Source organism: Panthera pardus, unplaced genomic scaffold, assembly GCF_024362965.1.
Source record: "Panthera pardus isolate Hobbes unplaced genomic scaffold, ASM2436296v1 HiC_scaffold_22, whole genome shotgun sequence".
Classification (NCBI taxonomy): Eukaryota; Metazoa; Chordata; class Mammalia; order Carnivora; family Felidae; genus Panthera; species Panthera pardus.
The window spans coordinates 47,432,492-47,451,085 of NW_026526788.1; the positions used below are offsets into that span (position 1 = coordinate 47,432,492).

At 39.5% G+C, this 18,594-nt stretch overlaps 1 protein-coding gene across 11 annotated transcripts in view; it reads left to right on the forward strand.

Annotated features, from left to right (window-relative positions):
- Positions 1-18,594, forward strand: part of MARCHF8 (membrane associated ring-CH-type finger 8) — a 120,907-nt gene that overhangs the window by 62,134 nt on the left and 40,179 nt on the right. Inside the window, exon 1 of one of the 11 annotated variants that reach the window (XM_019444953.2) lies at positions 6,010-6,604. The exons of 9 other annotated variants lie outside the window; for them this stretch is intronic. Coding sequence is in view for 1 of the 2 variants with exons in the window: in XM_019444952.2 (XP_019300497.1) it covers positions 16,550-16,561 (12 nt within the window). In the remaining variant the exon portion in view is untranslated. Of the gene's footprint in view, positions 1-6,009; positions 6,605-16,459; positions 16,562-18,594 lie in introns of those variants that run through there. One more of the 11 variants, XM_019444952.2, reaches the window with a different exon arrangement.

Here is an 18,594-nt window from a genome sequence, read left to right on the forward strand (position 1 = left end):
TTCAGCTTCCTTTTTTTTTCTTTCTTTCTTTTTCTTTTTTTTCATGTATCTGGGGTTTGTTGAGCTTTGTGGATCTGTGAGTTTACAGTTACCTTTGAATTTGAAATATATTTTTCTGTTCCCTCCCTTCTTTGGGGACTTCATTTCACACATTAACTCTTATAGTTATCCATTGTTATGTTTGTAATTTTTAAAAATTTTATATCTTCTTTCTGTGTTTATTTTGCTAATTCTCATTGCTATGTTTGTAAGTTTGTTAATCTTTTCTTTTTTGTTCTCTAACCTGTTAATCTTTCTGGTGTATTTTTCATCTCAGTTCGGTTTGGATCCTTTATGTCTTTCATGTCTCTGTTCAACTTTTTGATCATAAGATCCATATTGAACTTTAAAAAATTTATTTAAAAATAAAACTCAGGGACGCTTGGTTGGCTCAGTCGGTTAAGCGTCTGACTTCAGCCTCAGTCATGATTTGGCGGTTTGTGAGTTCAAGCTCTGCCTTGGGCTTTGTGCTGACAGCTCAGATCCTGGAGCCTGCTTTGGATTCTGTTTCCCTCTCTCTCTGCCCCTCCCCTGCTCATGCTCTGTCTCTCTCAAAAATAAATAAACACTAAAAATTTTTTTAAAAAACTCAGTTAAGATATCAGGTAGTAGATATTTTTGTAGACTTTTTTTCTTCTCTAATTTCAGCATAATTGTATATCTTGCATACGTTTCCATTTGATTAATCTGAGTTTTTTCTGTATTTCTTCACCAGTTCTCTATTTATTAACCAGTTCTCTTTTCTTTTTCACGCAAATAATTTCACCATTTAAAAAAAAAATCCATGTTTTTCTCATTCCTCTGTTGCATTTTCCCATTATATGATGTTTTTCCTGTGTTCAGGCCTGTTTTAAAAATATCCTTCTGGGGGCACCTGTGTGGCTCAGTCGGTTGAGCAGCCGAGTTCAGCTCAGGTCATGTTCTCACGGTTCGTGAGTTCAAGCCCCACATTGGGCTCTGTGCTGACAGCTTGGAACCTGGAGCCTGCTTCAGATTCTGTGTCTCCCTCTCTCTGTTCCTCCCCGCTCGCACTCTGTCTCTCTCAAAAATAAATAAAGATTAAAATATCCTTCTGTGCACATAAGTAGGATTATTAATATGTATTTTTAAAAGTCTAAAAGACAGTTTTGTATTTGGCCAACAAATCAATGTTTAGAAATACACATTTCATTTGACAGTATTTGTAAATTATTTTCCAGAATAATGTCCATTTTAGCCTGTTACTAACAGGGTCCACTGTAAGCAACAGCATTATTTCCAATTAGTGTGAGGAAAGGGATTTCATACAGGGAAGTAGTAGATGCTTACAGGGTAATTCAAGGGCTGGAGGAGCAAGCTGGGTTTCCAGGAACAGTTAATCCCAGCACCCTTGGACTGCTCTGCTGAGATCCGCTGACAAATCAGAAAGTTGCTATTGCCACTTCTTGTGGAAAAAATCACTATCTTTACATAGTTGAAAAAGCTGCCACATTGCCGCAGACTTTGCTGAGATAGTAAGAAGCTCTTGGCTCTAGAATCACTCACTTTTGCCATGATCTAGGTGAGCAAAGTGGATGCTCTGCCCTCTTCTTTCCTGCCCGCTGCCCACCCGCCCCCCTCCACTGCCATGTGTCATCTTCAAACCAGAGCTTTGAGCACTAGTGCATTGAGTGAGCACACCCTAATTATTCCTAGAACACATATTACAAGGTTGTTCAGAAAATACATTTTTGGGGGTGCCTGGGTGGCTCAGACGGTTGAGCATCTGACTATTAATTTTGGCTCAAGTCATGATCCCAGGGTCATGGGATCGAGCCCTGCATTGGGGTCTGCACTGAGCGCGGAGCCTGCTTGGGATATGCTCTCTCTGTCTCTCTTTCTCTTTCTCTACAAGAAAAAAAAAGGAAATACATTTTTTAGCTTTCTTTTTCATACCCCTTTAACATGAAATTGATCTGGATGGAATGAACAGGCCCACATCAAGGTAATTCAGCAATTAGCTTACATTGAAATAGTAAGCTCCATGGAAAAAGAAAAGTGGTATTTTCTTTTATATATTTATAAACAATTTGTTACTATCTCCATTGGCCTCAACATCTTGCTTCTAATTTTACTATGAAGCATCAGGATGATGCTCATCTTTTTTTTCTTTTTTTTTTTTTAATGCTTCTATTGATAAACACTTGTATCTTAATAAGATGTTCCTGGAAAGGTGGTTTATATATACTTTAGTTTCAGTAAATTAAGCACACAGCTATTCCACTTGCTTTTACACATAAGTTTACGTGCACTTATAGAATGATGATCGTCTAACCACATTTATATTTGCTATGAAAACATATGAATGTTGGCAGCTAATACTGTGCTCATCTTTACCTGACATATTCTGAAAAGATGACCTCTCAATTGGTAACAAGTATTTTGAGGCATAATCACTACACTTTTACCTCTTAATTATTCTCTTTTTTCTATTTGATAAGTCATTCTCTTTTAAATCATAAAAGCTTAATATAGGGAACCTGGAGAAAGCAGTCTGTGTTTTAACATCCCCAAATCTTCAGATTCTAGCCTAACTCCCAGTTTAATGCTCCCAGGATCCCTCTAAACCAACTCCCAGTTTAATACTTGAACCTGCTCTGTATCATTGTGGTTTACATGTTCTTGGGGCACCATTAGGGCATCTCCCAGGGCACTGACCTTGTACGTCCAAAAGCAGTTCCCTTCTTTTTTGGGTGACCAGTGATTTGAGATACAATATTAAGAACAAGCTCTCTATAGCTTTCTTTTATTGGTGGTCTTACTTTTTTCTTCAGGAACCATCAGTCTTACTCTGCAACATAAAAATCATTGTTTAATTTATTACGAAGTTAAGTCTCTCAACATTCTAATTGTTCTCTTCTGGACCATTCCTAGTTTCTTTATATAAGTGTGTTTAAATGAAGAGATAAATATACATCTTTAAAATATAGTGTCCCAAATTACTGTCTCTGGTTAGGTATCACTTTCTGTGAGATCATTTGTGTGACTTCTTGAATAATCTGTCTGCATTATCTGCAAGAGCCCAGAGATTAATATTCTCTTACCTAGAAACAAGGATTTCTTTTGTCATCTGTTTGCCTTTCCTTGATCCCTGGAGTGTTTTTAAAAAATCTCCTTCCTAGCATGTTTTTCCTGTCTGGTAATCAAATCTATCACTGTAACTCCTAGTTTGGTCAAGCACTCGCAGAAAGTTGTAGCACACTCACTAAGAAACAAATTCTGACTAACTCTTTTCTAAATGATTGTTTTCTACCTTATAAGGCTTGTCTTCTTTAAGAATGAAGAAATAAGCTTACATGTGTTTTTCTAGAGATAAAAAAGCATACCGTTATCAAATATTGAATACAAGTTGATCAGTTTGAACTATTACATTTTCTTTTGCATACATTAATTTTGAAGCTTGAATGCAGATAAAATTACAATTTTGAGATCCTGCCATTTTAAATATTCTTAGTCAAAAGCCAACAGTATTGGTTCTAGCTATTTCTTGTATTAAAGGCTTACTTTTTTCCAGCCAATTCTCACACAAGTCTTGGACTGGTAATGGTTTGCTGTTTACTTATTTAGGTCTGGAGATGGAAGAATGCACAGAATGACTGTAGCAGACCTCTGTGATGTTGACCTATGACCTGTGAGAGTTTGTTAGGTGAGAGTCTATGTCATATAGGTAAAAAGCAAGAGTCTAGTTTGGTTATGAAACATAACATTTGCAGTTGGCTTTAATATGTTGCATATAAATTGAATGAGGATAGTGCATGAATATATTTGTCTAGGTCATACTTTGTGGTTTGTTGGTTGTCACTATTCTCTTACAGCTGTCCTACCTGCATTAAACAACTAGGAGGCAGATCATTTTTCAGATTTTTCTGACAGTAACCCTGTTGAAAACCACTCAAATTTGTTTTTAAATGCAGAAATGAAAAAAAAAATACTATAGCCATAGTAACCTATAATATTTGTTAGTGGCTTTTATATCTGACATCATTGAGATGACTCCTTTATTTTACACAAATGAAGAAGCAGGTCCAAAGAGAAATGCCTTACCTATGGACACTTGAATTTGTATATTTCTTCCATATTATTTTGTTTCCTCTTAAAAATGTTTTCACATGAATATAACTCCATGCACACATTTATACTTTTCTTCATTTCTTCATCTGCAACAAGCAGATATTAACAATATGTTAATGTACTGGAAAGAATTCTGCCCTTTGAGGAGCCTATAATGTAGCAGAGAGATGGGAAGAGCCATGTCACAGAATGCAGTGAACGCTATGACAGCAGCTTTCCCAGTGTATTCCAATTGGAGATTTTTTGATGATGTGGCTAGTTGTGTTTTTGTTTTTGTTTATTCCCTTTCTGCTTGGAATTTAGGTGTGCTTTACAGTTTTTCAAGTTGAGGAACTGGGGCACCTGTGTGGCTCAGTTAGTTAAGTGTCCAACGTCAGCTCAGATCATGATCTCACGGTTCGTGGGTTCAAGCCCCACATCGGGCTCTGTGCCGACAGTTCAGAGCTTGGAGCCTGCTTCAGATTGTGTCTCCCTCTCTCTCTGCCCCTCCCTTGCTCGTGCTCTGTCTCTCTCTCAAAAATAAAAAAAAAAAACATTAAAAAAAAAGTTGAGGATACAGGCCTTTCTTCACTTTTGGAAAACCCTCACTCATTATTTCCTCAAATATTGCTGCTCCCCCATTTTCTTGGTCCTCCCTTTTTGGTAGTAAAGCTCACTGTCTTCTTCCATGCTTCCTGTCTGTCTGTCTGTCTCTGTGTGCCTCACTCTGGGGATTTCTTCAGCATTGTCTTTCTGTTCACTCACCTTCTCTGCTGCCAGGCCTACTTGTGCCACCGAGAATATAATTTCAATATCTACATGTTTTTATTTCATAAATTTTTAAAATAAGTTCCTGTCTTTGCATTATGTTATTTTTTGTTTATCTCTGTGAACATATAAGAGTTTCATATTCATATTCAAGTTTATTTCCTTAGACTTTAGGCTCTTGTCTAATGTTTTGACTTTACATTTTTTGCTTGCTCTTGGGCCCTGAGAATTTTTTCTTCTGGCTTTTGAGCTTGGCTGTATATTAAAAATTACTTTGCTGTGAGCCTGAGTGGCTCAGTCAGTTGGGCGTCCGACTCTTGATTTCGCCTGAGGTCTTGATCCCAGGGTTGTGGAATGGAACTCACGTTGGGCTCTGTGCTGAGTGTGGAGCCTGCTTAAGATTTTCTTGCTGTTTCCCTCGCTCTCTCTCTCTCTCTCTGTCTCAAAAAATTTTTTTTACTTTGTTGTATTTTTTCTAGGATTTGTACGTGACTGGAGATGGGAATAGGATGTTGTATTTTTTGGTGTAGCTCAGAAGTACCAGTCTCCCCAATGGACTATGAATTGTGTGTATATGTATAAAAACAATTCTGCTGTGTTACCTAAACCTCTAGTTAAAAAAATTCTTCACATTTTACAGTAAATATTGTTGATACATCTCCTTCCAGTAAGTGGAGGTATGCAGTCGTCCATTAATTATTCACTTCACATGTGGCCGTTTTTACTGCATCTATTTTTAAAAAAAATTTTTTAATGTTTATTTATTTTAGAGAGAGACAGACAGAATGTGAGTGTGGGAAGGGCAGAGAGAGAGAGGGAGACACAGAATCTGAAGCAGGCTCCAGGCTCTGAACTGTCAGCACAGAGCCTGACATGGGGCTTGAACTCATGAACCACGAGATCATGACCTGAGCCAAAGTCAGATGCTCAACCTACTGAGCCACCCAGGCACACCAATTTCTACTGCATCTAAATAGGTCGAGCTACTACTAAGGATTTATTTTATTTAACTTAATGTAGCATATACTTATATCATGATTATTCTGTGCAAAGCACTGTTCTTAGGACTTTACACATAGTAACTCTGAATTCATTTGATCCTTGTTCGAATACTATTAGGTGTTATCATTGCGTCCTAATTTTATAGATGAAGCACACCGAGTAGTTAGAGGAGTTGCCAAGGGTTCCCCTGTTGGTGGTTGGCGAGTATTGGAATTGGTATTCAGACCCAACCTCCACACTGATACTCTTCATTTACTTGCTTTTGGCATGCTGCTCTGCCAGCCACTGGCCTTTATCTTTGCAAACCACATGTCCCTCATAATGAAACTCGCCCAGCTCCACTCGCTCTGTGTCTTCATCCCTGCCGCACTCAGTAAGTCTATACTGAGCTCGATTCAGGTGCTTTTCTGTTTGCTTCCTTATGTCTTTATCTTCTGTCTTCATTTATTTGTTCATTTTTGGGGAACAAATATATATTAAGCACCCATTACATGGTGCGTGCCTTTAGGCGTTGAGCATAAATGCTGCCTAACACAGAGACGCCCTCCTTGCTGCCCGGATCTCTCCCAAGCCTTGTGCTTCTGTCAGCCACGCCTCAACTGTAGTCCCGGTCCTGTTCGGCTCCACTGCTGCAGCGGCCTGCGTGTTGGTCTCCAGGCTTCAGCCTCCCTCTTCCTGCTCTGCGCACTGCTGGCCGGGAAAATAGGCAGTTACCCAGTTCGGTGTGGTAAGTGCCATGATCCAGAGAAGTATCCCGACACAGTCTCGTGGTGACAAGGAAGCTTTTCTGGAAGAAGAGATGGTCAAAGATGAGTCTTAAGAATTAAGAGTTAGTTGAAGATAGAGGAGAAGAGTGTTTGGTACAGTACAAGGCAAAAATTCCAAGGGAAGAGAAGAGCATGTGCTATGTTTGAGGTACTGAGAAAAACTCATTATGCTAGAACTTGAAGTGTCAGATGGGTGCGGTGAGAAGAGGTGGGAGCACCCACGGTGGTGCTAAGGGAACTGAAACAGTACAGGGTAGAGCTCTGTTTTAATAAGGTGACTGTGGTTTGGTGAAGGCGACCAGTGGGGAGACCGCTCAGAAAGCTAATGCTAAGGTCTGTGTGAGAATGGCCTAAACCCAGGGGAGTGGTATTGGGGATGAGAGAAGTGAGCAGATCACAAGGAGATGGACAGGAGGTGGGATCGACGCCATGCTGGTGGCTGATGGATTGTGGTGGTCATGGGAAGGGGACATCGGGTCGAGACATTCACTTTGACATAGGAAGGGCAGCTGATTAGCTGGAAGGATGGTGAATTTGATGGTGAACTTGAGGAACATGCAAGTGTGAGGTAGCGGTGGGTGGGCCACCTAGAGATATTCAGAATTCTCAATCTCTAGAGAGAAATCTAATCTATCTAAGCAAGAGAGAGAAAGAGAGAAATTTGGGAGTTGGATAGCATGTGGATGGTAAAGGATGCCCTAGGAATAGAAAAAAATGTCAGAATGAATAGCCTCAGAAGAAAAAAGGGTGTGTGACAGGACACCGAGGAAGGGCAGTCACCATCTTGAGTCACTGTGTCACAGACACCCCTTATCATGACAGCAAGCACCCCATGCTGACTTCTGGTGCTTGCTGTATTTCAGAATATTTTATCTTTTTTCCATACAACTTTTGCATAGGCCATGATATATTGCCCATTTTATTCAGTCATCTTAGTGCTGAGTTTGGGTGTTTAGCCTATAAAGAATTTAATTTACTACATTTCAAAAGCCTATCTTTTTTAAATAGCAGGGAGGACTGCTGTTGGATTCACAGTATTTAGGTAATATGTGAATAACTAGTAGTGATTACAGTTACAAGAAAGTCTAAATAGTATATTTTTCCTTGGGGCTTTGGTTTTGAAGTAGACTTAGGCTAATGGAGGCATAATGCTTGTGTATTATTAGCTGGGTGATTAGCGTTTATAAGCAGAGTCACACACCCAGATTGTGAAAGACATGCACAAGTGATTCATTCATACTGTACCCCAAGATTCATTGATGGCTGTTCTGTGAGAGCAGAGGTCTTTCTCTTCATATACACCGTGTGACCTAGGATTCTGCTGAACTGGGAGGAGCCTCTGCTTTGATCAGCATAGTTCTTGTGGTCACTCAGTGTCACTGTCCTCCTGTCTTGGCCTCAGTGGCCTTCCCATACCAGTGCACTGATAGCAGTTGTCATCTCACAGGTAACTTGGAGACACAGAGACTAGAGTCTTTCAGTAAGTGAACTTACATAACTTCACAAAAATTATTCCATTAAGCTCAAGATAATACTAAGAGTGTTTTGAGGAAAATTAGAACTTTGAGCCCTTCACTTTAAAAAAATTATTTATTATGAAAAACAAAAATATGAGGGGACTATTTGAGATCTTAAGAGGCTTAACAATCAAATGGAACCTGCTAGGTAGACTCCATTTGAAAGTGCATATTCTAAACTCCTGTTATGGATAGATTGACGAAAGTGACTTCATCTCTTCCACCCCCCAATTTACTGTTCTTTAATGAAGAGCTTTTGAGGGAGAAACCTTTGAGAGTTTCAAGTGATAAAAATGCTTTTTTTTTTTAAAGTAACGTATTTAAAGATCAGCTATTTTTTTTTTTTTTAGCTCTTCTCAGTTCCTAGTTTCTACGATGGGTCATAGCCATAGAGTAATGCATATTTGAACAGCTGAAGCAGTACTCGTTCGTGAAGCAGCTTGTTTTAAATGTGACTAGAATATTTTCCTGGACTATATGGTTTTGCAAGGTATTTCAGTAAAATATGAGTATAAAAATATTCTGATTTCTTTCACATAAAGTGTGTATCATTCAACACACTTAATGCCTCTTTATTGAATCATATCATGAAATATTTACTCTAGTTACATTTAATTCTCAAAATATTTTGTATTTGCTACCTTCTATTAATAAAAATTGAAATTCTGTTCTTGCCGCCAGGCTGGTTTATTTTTTGCAGTACAGTAATCACAGTCGGTTTTAGTAATCTCACCTTGGTATTTGCTCCACATTGTCTCATGTGTGGTGGAATGGGATTCATAGCCTACATCGGTCTTTAGGACATCACAAAAGCACATGATTGAATTCCCTCAGAAACCTGGTGACTGGTCCAGGTCTGAATCCTACTTGACACCTATTTTAGACCCTGGTCCCATTCTGAATCCTAAGTCTGATATTACTTTATCCAAACCACACAGATCTTCATTTGTACTTTTTATCCTGGCCTATACTACTTGAGCATTAATTTTTCTAGTATTGAAAATCTAATGGATATAATTTGGCTTACTAAATTATAAGTTTATAATATACTGTGTATTGTGCCAAGTATTCAAGGACTGCTTCCATGTTTAAGAATGTTATTGTGAGTACTATGTTTTTTTCTATATTTAAGTAGGTCTGCATAAGGTATTTATAAATTATCTAACTTACATGCCCATTAGGGACTCCATTCTTCCTCTCCATTCTCTATTCTCTTCCTCCGTGAATGGGTGGTAGTGGGTAGAAATGTAAAAGAAAGAAATTAGCACCTGTATCTCTGATGTAGCACTTAAAAAATTCTACCACGTGTTTGTTACCTGTTAGTTATTTGTTTATATCCCATAATAGAGTATGAATTCCTTCCTGGTAGGGATGATTTTCTTTTCCCGAGGCCACAGCTTTAATTGGAGGGAGGAGGGAAAATATAGAGGGGACCACAGAGGAGGGAGTTACCCAGGACCCATGAAGCACCCAGCCTCAATAGGGGGGAGTGTAAATGGAGTGGACTTCTAGCTTTGGAAGCAGTACTGGGACTGAGGACATGTGGTGTGGGGGTTCTGGGAACTCCAGGGGAGCCAAGCTGCACACCAGCACTAGGATGCAAAGGTCCTGGAAATGGATGATATTTTATTCATCAACAGGAGTCTCTTGTAGCATATAGTTATGCAGGTTCGAATGAAGACATACTCAATCTTTTGTAAATGGTAATGGTAGTTTTACTCAGATGTTTGTATTTTCATGTTAAGAGCAGGCCAAAAAAGTATACAGTGGCATTTGGAAAAATCTGGGAAAGATTTTCTTGTGCAGACATTTTCCCTGCACATCTCTTAGAGCTTCTGTGGCTGTGGGATTCCTAATGCTTCTGTTATAAAACTGACACCACCCTCAGGTACTCTGATAAGTCCAGTGGTTTGAAAACTGTGTTGTTTTAATTAGTGTATGATACATGCTTTGTAGAAGCTTTGTGTTCTAGAGCAATGTTATGATACTGGTAGCTTCAAGAATGCTCTTGCATGTGGCAGATAAGTGAGAAGGGGGCTCTAGGTAGAAAACTATCCCAGTGTCTGAGGGCACAGTTTGCTGCTGAACTGTTATCAGCAGGCCAGGCTAGGACTGGCATTACAGAGATAATGTAGAAAGGTCTACTAGGTTCCCACACAGGGTGCTCTCTTGGGTAACTTTTTAGTAACTGAGGAAGACCAGTCCTTCTGAAAGGCCCAAACAAGCATACAGTAGAGGTCAGAGCAAACCAGATAACTAGTCCAGAGTATTAGGCAACATTTGAAGGAGCAGGTTTTAAGATCATGGCAAGCCAAGAGTTCATCAGGTCAAGGTCTTCGGAACAGCAGTACTGGCAGAGAAAAGCCATGAATGGTTGTTGACTACAGGCAGTCAGGGTTATAGGTACTTTCCTTTTATAGTTCCTGCTGCTTCAGGAACACGTCATTGTAATGGTCTTAAGAATTTGAAGGTCTTGGTTGGAGCATCGTCAGTGGGGGGGCCATACATGTGTACTGTAATCAAACTGCAAACTCTGCATTCTGTTTCACCTAGGGCTGTCTTTTCTGCATTTCGTGTGGCACTGTCAGCACAGAATTGAAAGTACCGTGGGGCAGTTCAGTTTTGATGCGGAGTTTTTATGAAAATTGGAACTACCATCTTGCCCTATTTCAGAATAGTTACGAAAGCCAGGTCCTCCATAATCAGACCTTTCACCTCAGGCACCCAAAAGGAATCAGAATGCTTTATGAGATACCTGAAATATGCTGTGAGTCCGTCACCTGTTGTTTCAGCTGCTAGACAATGTAACCTTTGGAGAAATAACCTTTACCAGAAAATATGTATGTTTTAAAGTCCTCAAGAATGGTTCTGTCAGTGGGAATTTTAAACCCAGAGCATAGAGATACTTGAAAAGAGGAAGGAAGTCAAGGGATAAATGACAGTACTTGGGAGACAATGAGAGAAATAAAAATGATAATAAAAAATTTGTTATACTTTTAAAATATATTAAAAAACAATAGATTGATGACTGAAGTGATGATTATCTTAAAATTGGGGAATTAGTTTATCATGTGGAATTAATATATTACCCAACAACCCTTTATGCTTCTCTGTTTGTTGTGGGAAAAATGCTGAAAACCCTTGCCTGTTGTGTATTTAAGATGTGTTCCAGTCTGCTAAAGAGGGCGTGGAAAATACAAGAAAATTTGAATGACTCTGTGTTCCAGAATCTTCCCTTGTAGTTTTAGTTTCTTACAGCAGTTACAGGCCTTTTTTATAGAAGGGGTTCTCCTTTAACATTATATTAACATTATCATTCTTGCAGTGGGGAGTTGAAGGATAGGGTAGAATTTGTACATGTGGTAGTCCATAAGAAAGAGTTTTTAAAATTTTTTTTTATTAAAAAATTTTTTGATGTTTTTTATGAGAGACAGAGTGTGAGCAAGTGAGGGGCAGAGAGAGAGGGAGACACAGAATCCGAAGCAGGCTCCAGGCTCTGAGCTGTCAGCACAGAGCCCGATGCAGGGCTCGAACCCACGAGCCATGAGATCATGACCTGAGCGGAAGTCAGACGCTCAACTGACTGAACCACCCAGGTGCCCCCATAAAAAAGAGTTTTAATAATGAATTCACAACTCTGCCACCTAACTGATACTCTGGGGGAGATTGGTGTCCACGGTGTGCCTTGTTCATGCCCTCACTGTACCACTGCTGCCACCATTGCACCAAACTGCTTACCCTCTTTTTAATTTGCTCTTAAAATCCTGTGTTCCTATAGACACCTCAGGCCAAAGGATGATGAGTCTGCCAGTAATAAGGAGTTATTTTTCAGCAGAATGAATCGAATTGGTTGCCTTGGGAGGTGGCTGGAGAACTCTCTGTTATTGGGGTTGTTAAAGAGAAAGAGCCAGAGCTGCAATATTATACAAGGATTCAGGCTCTGTGTTGGGTTGGAATAGATGATCTTTATGTTTCTGCTAAATCTGAGAATCATTGATTTTTTTTGAATATCCTTAATAATCAGTTTAAAGTTCTGAATTAATTTAAAAAATATACAGGCTAACTAAAGAGGACTTAATCATGTAAACAGTCCAAATGCCATCTCTGAGGATGCTTTCAGCTGCAGGTAACAGAACAACCAACCCAACCTGGCTTAAACAATGAAAAGCTTTACTAGCTCATATAAAAGGAGGTCTATATTAAAGAGAAGGATGGGCCTCAGGGTGGTTGATCCAGCATATCCAAGCCATTCCCAAGGACCCAGGTTCTTTCTCACTGTTTGCTCTACCATTCATGGGGTATACTTCATCTCAGGGCAGATTTCCCCTGATGTAGGTGGTTGTCAGTAACATTCAGGGCTGTATATGGCCTTGTGAATGGGAGGAGGAGAGGAAGAAAAGCTTGTTGCTCTCTCTAAACATGAGTAGGTATTTCCCAGATACTTCCAGCACATATCACCTCCTGAGCCGCAAGTGGGCTCTTGCCAGTCAACCTGCTTTAGGGACAAGGGGTGAAGTCAGCATCCTGAGATACATGGTAACTCTGGGGAGAGGGAAATACTGAAGAGAATTGGGGGTTCTGTTAAAAGGAAGAAGAGAGGGCAACCAACAGTATCCACTGTAGTCATTTTGTTATGATCTACTGTTTTGATGTCTATTATGCCATAAGTCTTTGACTTACTTTTTGATATGGCCATATCAGATTATTAATTTTTTTTTAAGTGGTGTGATTTCTATTTTAAGATGGAAGAGTGAAGCTAAATTTCAGAATATCCATTCTTTTTTTTTTTTTGATGTTTATTTATTTTGAGAGAGAGAGCAAGCAGGGGAGGGGCAGAGAGAGAGGGAGAGAGAGGCTCCCAAGCAGGGTCTGCACTGTCAATGCAGAGCCTGACATGGGGCTCAAAGTCATGAACTGTAGGATCATGACCTGAGTCAACATCAAGAGTAGGATGCTTAACCGACTGAGCCACCCAGGGCACCCCTCAAAATATCCATTCTTTTAGACTTAAGGATATGAACAGCAAATAGATAAAAACTGGCAGAAATAGGGGCACCTGGGTGGCTCAGTCGGTTGAGCGTCCGACTTCAGCTCAGGTCACGATCTTGCGGTCCCTGAGTTCGAGCCCCGCGTCGGGCTCTGGGCTGATGGCTTGGAGCCTGGAGCCTGCTTCCGATTCTGTGTCTCCCTCTCTCTCTGCCCCTCCCCCGTTCATGCTCTGTCTCTCTCTGTCTCAAAAATAAAAAAATGTTAAAAAAAAATGTTTTTAAATAAAATAAAAAAACTGGCAGAAATATACCAACAGCTATTCAAAGAAAACAGCTGATGGGTGGTGAGAGAAATGAAAGTTTCCAAGTATTCAAAGGGTTTGGCTCAGTCATTCTTGTTTTCTATTATTAAAAAAATATTTTTTAATGTTTATTTTTGAGAGTGAGAGAGAGAGCATGAGCAGGGGAGTGGCAGAGGAAAAGGGAGACAGAATCCAAAGGAGGCTCCAGGCTCTGAGCTGTCAGCACAGAGCCTAATGGGGAGCTCAAACTTCACGAGTGGTGAGATCATGACCTGAGCTGAAGTCGGATGCTTAACCCACTGAGCCACCCAGACACCCCAGCTCATTCTTAGTCCCACACTATGCAGAGGCTCTATGAGAGAAAGGATAGTGAGCAAAATATTGCAAAATCCCTAATGTCTGTGTCAAGGAGCATGAGTATGTGTTGGCAGTGCTGTAGGAGCACTGGGAATTCCAAGTTACTGGAAATCATTCCCTGTGGGTTTCTCTTGTGTGATAAAGAAAGACACATTGGAGATTACTATTCTGGAATACTCAGACTGGGAAAGAGGTAGAGAAGAAAGGTAGAATAATCAAACCTTAGAGCTGATTATCTTCATCAGTAAACTGGGAGGTAGCAGAACACCTGGCAGGAGTGAACATCAATAATGCAAGTTTCTTTGGAGAACAGTAAGTGGAAGAAGGGGCATAACTATAGTAAGCTACAGGTGACAGGGTGCTCGGGATTTGGGTCAAAGGAATGACTGCAGAGGAAGAAGAGAACAGCCTGCGCTGGACTCTCTGATGGAGATGAAATCTCTCAAGGATTGAAGGAATTAATGTTGGGGAGGAAAAGAATAGCTCCCAGGGAGAGGAGCTTAGAGTTACAGCTGCTTGTAGCCCTAGTCCCAGCTGAGTTGGTTCTCTTTTCCCTTTTTCACACTCTGTAAACACCAGTTAGAATGAATCTGTAAGGGGAGAGACTACACAGTAGTCCCCTAGACTACACAGTAACACATGCAGAAGCACTCCACAGAACACACCAGTGAAGCTTGAGCCAACAGGAAGGCCTCACAAGCCCTCTGCACTCACAACAGGATGGAGAGAAAGGCATGGTACATGCGGAAGAAGGATACAGAGTCTATTACTATTATTTTTTAATATAATTTATCATCAAATTGGTTTCCATACAAAACCCAATGCTCATCCCAACAGGTGCCCTCCTCATTGCTTATCACCCACTTTCTTCTCCTCCCCGCTCCCCATCAACACTCATTTCTCTGTATTTAAGAGTCTCTTATGGTTTGCCTCCCTCCCTCTCTGTTTGTAACTTTTTTTGCCCCCTTTCCTTCCCCCATGGCCTTCTGTTAAGTTTCTCAAAGTCCACAAATGAGTGAAAACATGTGATACCTGTCTTTCTCTGACTGACTTATTTCACTTACCACAATACCCTCCAGTTCCATCCATGTTGCTGCAAATGGCCAGATTTCATTCTTTCTCAATGCCAAATAGTATTCCATTATATATATAAACCACATCTTTATCCATTCATCAGTTGATGGACATTTAGGCTCTTTCCATAATTTGACTATTGTTGAAAGTGCTGCTGTAAACATTGGAGTACATGTGCCCCTATGCTTCAGCACTCCTGTATCCCTTGGGTGAATTCCTAACAGTGCTATTGCTGGGTCATAGGGTAGTTCTATTTTTAATTTTTTGAGGAACCTCCACACTGTTTTCCAGAGCAGCTGCACCAGTTTGTATTCCCACCAGCAGTGCAAGAGGGTTCCCGTTTCTCCACACCTCGCCAGCATCTGTAGCCTCCTGATTTGTTCGTTTTAGCCATACAGAGTCTATTCTGGAAGAAGAGCTAATTTCCCTTCAAAATGGGAGCAGATTCCTGAGTAAGCTATTAAGGAGTAAGCTATTAAGAACCTGAGTTTCATAAAACACAGACTCAGAAATGATACAATAAAATAACAGAATGAAAAAAAAAATAACAGAATGAGGTGAAAAGGGAAGAATACAGGGCCAGGGAGTCACATGGGGAGCCAATTTGCAGAACAAATAAATTCGAAGTAGCTAGGAACTGAACAGTCATGGCTGGAAGATGAACTTACTGAGAGTACAAAGCTTGAGATATTCACAGTGAATGCAGAAGAAGAGAAAGAAAGAAGCAGTTAGGTAAAAATGATAGGGGGAGGATTGGACTTTCTGGAGGTGGAGCTGAGATAAAAGGAGTATGGGCCTTCTGTTTTTTGTTCAGGTTCCTCTTGGAATCATGTTTTTGGTTGCAGAGGATTGACGATTTTAGATAACACTCATTTGAAAATATGTAAGCACTGACAAATTGGTGAAAACAAATGTTCATGTTCTTTTTAGAAGAATATCAGTGAGATGAAAGTTATATTTTTAGCCTGAGAGACCAGGAAAATTCCCCTTTGAAGCATTTTGTTTCCTGGCATTGTTACTGAAAACTCCCCTCCCCACAACATGATTTTCTGTGCTCTGCTGGAACTGGTCTTTTGCTAAATGTAAATACTGACCTGCTGATCTTAGAGCAAGCACTTTGCTGCTTTCCTACCACCAGAAACCATTTTGTAGGGCAGGTTTTATGGAGAAAAAAAATTTGTGTGTGTAGTGTTAGACATCTGTGGTTAATCATTTACCTTTTCTACATTTTAAAAAATCTCTTAAGTAAGTCTGGGTAATAGGTTAGCCTGAAAAAAGAGCAAACAGATCTACTAACATTTACTGTCATTGACTAGAAAAGTGAACTTTCATTCTTTGCCTTCCAGCAAGTATATGCTTTAGAATCTTTACATTGCAAATTGCTGTGGGGAGTAGACCATAGAGCAGAAATGGGTTGCTGGAATGGACTTGTCATGAATTATTCATTCACTATCTAGTTCCTTGGAAATCAGCTGGAGGAAGTAGTTAGTCCAGTTTGATCACAGGAGTGGTATGCCAAGGGCTCCAGCAAGCCCTTACAAGTCCAGCCTCAAGGATGTGCTTCTGCTGTCTGCTGCTGTAGGGTGGCAGCTGCTGTGTAGACGAACCCAGGAACATGCTGCTGGGGAGAGTTGCACTGAGGACTCCCCAATGCCTCTTGCTGGGAAATGAAGCTTCAGGTAGGAGAAGTGCTCTGTCAGCAGTGGCCGGATTTCTCATTGATTTTAGGGATGCCATTAGGCCTTATGGAATAAATATATGTAGAACCAGAATTGTGCCAGGATACCTCACTATTGAGGTTCTCAACCAGAGAAGCTTAGCAATTTAATTCCATTTTCAAGGTTGTACTTTGTTTGTAATAAAACTGTTCCTTGAAATTGTGAAAAGTATTCTTAAGCCAAATAAGCATTTAAGTGTATAAATTGTAGCAATTTTTTTTCATGCTGTCCTCCTGTTGGTGTAAAAAATGTCTCTTTAATTGACAGGATTTTGCCCATGTAAACTTAAATCATGGAATTAATGGCTTTGGAAAGTCCTGAAAAAGACAACTTAGTTTATAATTTGAATGAGCACAGCTGCAGGCTCCATTGCATTTTCTGGAGGAATTATTGTTTTCAGAAGCCTCCTGGCTTGGTTCTTTCTGCTAGAGCATTCATTATTCATTCTGGGAAGATTTTTTAGCTTCTTATAGGATGGAAAATGCATAAAAGATGGAGCAGTAACAAAGGCTCTTAGTTCTGTTTGTCGGTATTACCGTGTGTGTGTGTGTGTGTGTGTGTGTGTGTGTGTGTGTGTGTGTGTGTGTGTGTGTGTCTGTCTAAGTGTCTAAGCCAGACATGTAATTTCATTTGGCAGGGACATTCTAATGTTTCCATTTGCATGTCTGTCTTATTTCCTATGGATGCTATCTCTGTTAATTTTGGTGAGGCTATGAGATGCTCTTGAGCTATAAGGGACAAAGATAGTAATGAAAAGAATCAGAGCCTCAAGGCATCTGGGCCAAATTGGATGTATGCATTTCACCATGAAATATCATTTATAGTTTTGAAACTCTTAAGTGAACCAACATCTTATGAACAGATATATTCTGAACTCTGAGACAGAGAAGAACAACAGTCTCCTCCTGCACCATTTTCTTAAGCTCCACAAGAGTAGGAATCTTTGTTTTGTTCATTCATCATTCCCAAGGGTTTAGAACAGTACCTGGCACATAGTATATGGTTAATAAATGTGTCCCCTGATGAATGAGAATACAGTCTATACTAAAGAAATTGAATAGTTTTTCTATAAAGGTTATTTGCTTATACAGCACTGTAGGAAGTATTTACAGTGTTACAGTTTCTATAGTAACTTTTATAGCTAATGTATTCTGATTTGTATTGATAAAGATTTTTCAGCTAACCTCAAGGGTTATTGGATATATAAAGAGTTATATATAAAGGATTTATTGGATATAGAAAGAGTTTTTAAATGGCAGAAGTTAAAATCTGTTTATTTTACTGCTTGTATAATTAAGGTTTTAAAAATATAAATGAATAGAAAGACCTTTATGTTTTTCATAACTTTATTTCATGTTCAAAAAGTAAAAATGAAAATTCATAGGAAACTCATTTGAAAAAGATTGTATTTATCAATACATTACTAGGAAGATCATCATTCTAATCATACCATGTTACATGTAGCATTTTAAAAAGCATTTATCAGTCTGTGTCAGGAGGGTTTTGGAACTCTAACCCATTTATTCATAAGTTCGGTGATGAGTTTAAAACTGCAGTATGTGTGGTGCTGAGCAGAACTAAATAGGGCAACATGTTCCCCATATATATACCACATTTGGGAGCTCAGAGGAACCAAAGGGGTCATCTCTGTTAATGTCTCTGCCCCGCCCCCTTCCATACAAACCCACTTCATAAAGGAGGAAACTAACGTCCAGAGAATATGGATGAATGGCCAGGAGAAAATGGTTAGCTGTTACTGTCTTAAGCTTGATCATCTCATATATTTTCTAGCTTCTTGTTACTTCATTATCATCATGTTAAAGCTAGAAAAAAATGAAGCAGATAATCACATTTTTCATAAATTTGAACTGTATTGTTTTATTGAAGACAACCATTGATGCATTTTGCATAACTTTAAATAAATTGCCCAGTCTGTGTGTGGAAGTAGCTTTATAAATTGTAGGCTTTCCCCCTGAATTTTTGTGATATGATTG